The 3,106-nt window shown below is 52.9% G+C and overlaps 1 protein-coding gene across 1 annotated transcript in view; it reads right to left on the bottom strand.

Annotated features, from left to right (window-relative positions):
* Positions 1-1,247: 1,247 nt before the first annotated feature.
* EEF1G (eukaryotic translation elongation factor 1 gamma) overlaps positions 1,248-3,106 on the bottom strand; it is a 12,413-nt gene continuing 10,554 nt past the window's right edge. The window contains exons 8-10 of the mRNA XM_007944888.2: positions 1,863-2,035; positions 1,648-1,772; positions 1,248-1,406 (exon numbers count right to left, since the gene is read on the bottom strand). Of these exons, the coding sequence (XP_007943079.1) occupies positions 1,248-1,406; positions 1,648-1,772; positions 1,863-2,035 (457 nt within the window). The remainder of the gene's footprint in view (positions 1,407-1,647; positions 1,773-1,862; positions 2,036-3,106) is intronic.

The raw sequence follows: 3,106 nt of genomic DNA, 5'->3' as shown, positions 1-3,106 counted from the left end.
GGGCACACCCCAAACCAGCACCTAGTGCTTCTGGACTCCATCTAAAGAGCTCAGAATGCTCAAAGCGAGAGAGATAATAAGTTTGGACCCAACTCAAATTGAGCAGCCAGGGAGCAAGGTCTGAGCAAGAACCAACCCATCCCCTCCCACCTGGCTTCCAACCCACAGCTCTCCTCTTGCCCATTCGTCCAAGAAACAAATGCCAGGAAGAGGCACCAGGCTGAACAGATTCCAGGCCTAACCCTGCAAGGCAGCAGCCCCTTGTCTGTTCTCCCCCTCCCAGGCCAAGAGCTTCCCTTCCGTGCCTGGACTGTGCTGGTGGTAAGGGGGTCAAACATGCACCCAAACCACAACCCAGAGATCAAAGGCAGAGCCGGGACTGTCCTCTGCATGTGCCTCAAAACAGACTCAACGGGCAGTTTCAAGTTTCCCCAGAGCTGCTAGATTTTATAAGAGGCTCTTCAGCCCTCTCAGAAAAGAGTTGAAGAGTGTGTAGGAAGTAACCCCCAAGAAGAGGAAGAGTGACAGCTGGTCCAAACAGGGTATTGGATGACCCTTAGGACGGTTCTTCATCCTCGAAGACAGCCAGGCATGTGACCTAGCGATACCCACTGGGTTCCAAATCCTGGCCCTGCCGTTTAGGATGTGCGAACACGGCACATTACTGTTATCTCAGGGCCCCCATTTGCTTGTCTGCCAATCAGGGCTGCCACCAGAGCTGACAGTCAGTCAGGTTAGAGTCCACGGGCCAGCATTTGTTTCAAGTGGTCTGTGCCAGGTCTTCCTGCTTATTCAATATTTAAACTACGAGCCCAGGTTAGGCCACCCACTTCATGTGGCAGTTGTGGAAAAGAATGTTAAGTTTCCCTGCATATTCCCATAGGGTTAGTTCATCCCCTTATGATCAAGTATTCTCTCCCCTCGCTGGCAAGGTCTGGAATCTAGTTCCCAAGAACGAAGCAGTCAGAAAAGCACCCCCCCCCCCCGAGCCACTTCTGACCTCTCCCTGCTGGCAGTCCTCTCTAAACTGAGGCGAGGCCTCCACCTCCACTCATGAGGATTCTTCTCTGCAGTCGAGGTGCTACAGGCCCCACAGATGCACAAACAACCTGCTTCACACCTACGCCACTCCCCCTGACAGAGCCATCACACACACAGGCAGGACAGCAACAGAGTCAATGTTCAGTTTCCTTTAATGACCCCCATCTCCCCGAAGGGCAGGTGCAGGCAGCTGGGCGACAAGATGTTCACTTGAAGATCTTGCCCTGGTTGAAGGCTTTGCCCACATGCTGGAAGGCCCCCTCCCAGGAGAAGTACTCTCGAACCAGCGTCTGGGTCTCCTCACTGCCAGGATCCAGCTTCCGCCACGTGTATGACTCGTAGTCCACCTGCCAGTCCGGACTCAGCTGCGGGGAACAGGCCAGGAAATACAACACGCAGTCAGGCTATGAGACACGCACACCGGGTAACTTCCAGCTCAGACCCGTGTCGTCAGATCCCAGGATTCTGGTAAATGGGAACAGCTCCTGCCTCTACACATTCCCTGCGTGCTCCCGGAAGCCCATCGGCCCAGGAATTAGACACTGTTACTTCTCGGACCCTCACTGCACCCTGAAGAGAGCGCTTCCTCCCGTGCACCCTCCTCACCGGGAAGGCCAGCTCTTGACCTCGGAAGACCCAGACCCCAGAAATGGAGCTGCTGTTGTTGGTTCCAAACAGGATGACACTGGCAAAGGCATTCTTCCTCAGCTTGTCCAACCGCTGAAACATCCCTGAAGGGGACAGAGGGCGCGCAGCGTTTGGAATCACATCCCCCACTGCCCCGTCCTGTCTTCCTCTTCCCACCGCCACCCGCTTCTCACCAGTGATGAGGTTGCAACTCATGAAGGTCTGGGAGAGCTCTTCAGGGAAACGGTACTCGGAATACCACAAGGACCAGCCATCCTTGTCAAAGTGCTCCCAGAAATACGGCAGCGCCACAGAGAGTGTGTCCTCGTTGGAGTACTTGCGCTTGAACTCGTCCAACACAAAGGTACTGATGGGGAGGGAAAAAGACACAAGGAGTTCCACACGGAGGTCTTACTGAAGTAGCAGAAGGGAAGGGTACCAGGAAGCAGTCACACGGCTGGCAGAGGTGTATAACCTCAGGAGCTGCGAGGTTCCGGGCAGGGTGGGGCACAGGTAATCCCCTTCTCTCCTCCGCGAGCCAGAGCCAAAGCCAAAGAGGGCTCACTGGGCAAGAGGAGGGGGAGCCCAAAGGGAGCCTGAAGGGGAGGTGCTCCAGGCAGGCCGTGGCTAACTGCTGCCCCCCAGTGGGAATGCAGAGTGAGAACACCTTTTACTCCTGTCCAGGCTATTGTCCTAAGAGTTAGAGTCTAAGAGTTAGAGACTCCCCCTCAACTCTTCCCCCACCACACAGGCCTCTTCAGGTTACACTCCTTATAACCTGACAGCTGTAGCAGCAAACTTCAAAGGGCCTCCACCCTAAAATCTTACACCCATGTCCTTTATTCCTGTTTTGTCCAGAAATATGCTCGGATGCTGAAGAACCCTTAGCTTGGGCTCCGTGGAAGGAATCCAGCTAGCCTGCTGAGCCAAGATGCCCGCCAGCACCACGCACCCGATGGGAGAGAGCTCCCTGCTCACCGGAGGGCTTGTGCTTTCCAATTAAGAAAGCCCCACAGTGCCAGGAAACAAGGATAACCAGTTAATATCTTCCTGTGTTCGTTCCCCTCTGGCTTTTCTCTGACTTTCCAAAGGTGAGGTTATGGGTGCTCTAGTTACATGCCTTACACTCTTCTCAGTGAAAATTCTTGGCAAACATTTTAATGTCCACAAGATCCTAGTTCCTTCCCAAATGCTCACTACAGACCTCAAAACATCACCCAAAAAGTGGGACTGGAGAGTTTTTCTGCACACCATTCTGAACTATTCAAACTTTATCATTTATGACCACGTATCAGTTTTTTTCCAGGCTCTGAGCAACTCCTGAAACAAGTTTATCTGAGAGGCCTTGAAAAGACTAGAGATTAAACCTTAAATGAGTCAAGTCTTGACCTTAAAAGACATTATCTTTTTATTTTTTTAAAAAACCTCAACCCCCCCC

This window comes from Orycteropus afer, unplaced genomic scaffold (genome assembly GCF_000298275.1).
Source record: "Orycteropus afer afer isolate SDZICR_OR568_19922 unplaced genomic scaffold, OryAfe1.0 scaffold00130, whole genome shotgun sequence".
NCBI lineage: Eukaryota > Metazoa > Chordata > Mammalia > Tubulidentata > Orycteropodidae > Orycteropus > Orycteropus afer.
The sequence above is the reverse complement of the archived record's forward strand: the minus strand, read 5'-3'. Positions and strand labels throughout refer to the sequence as shown.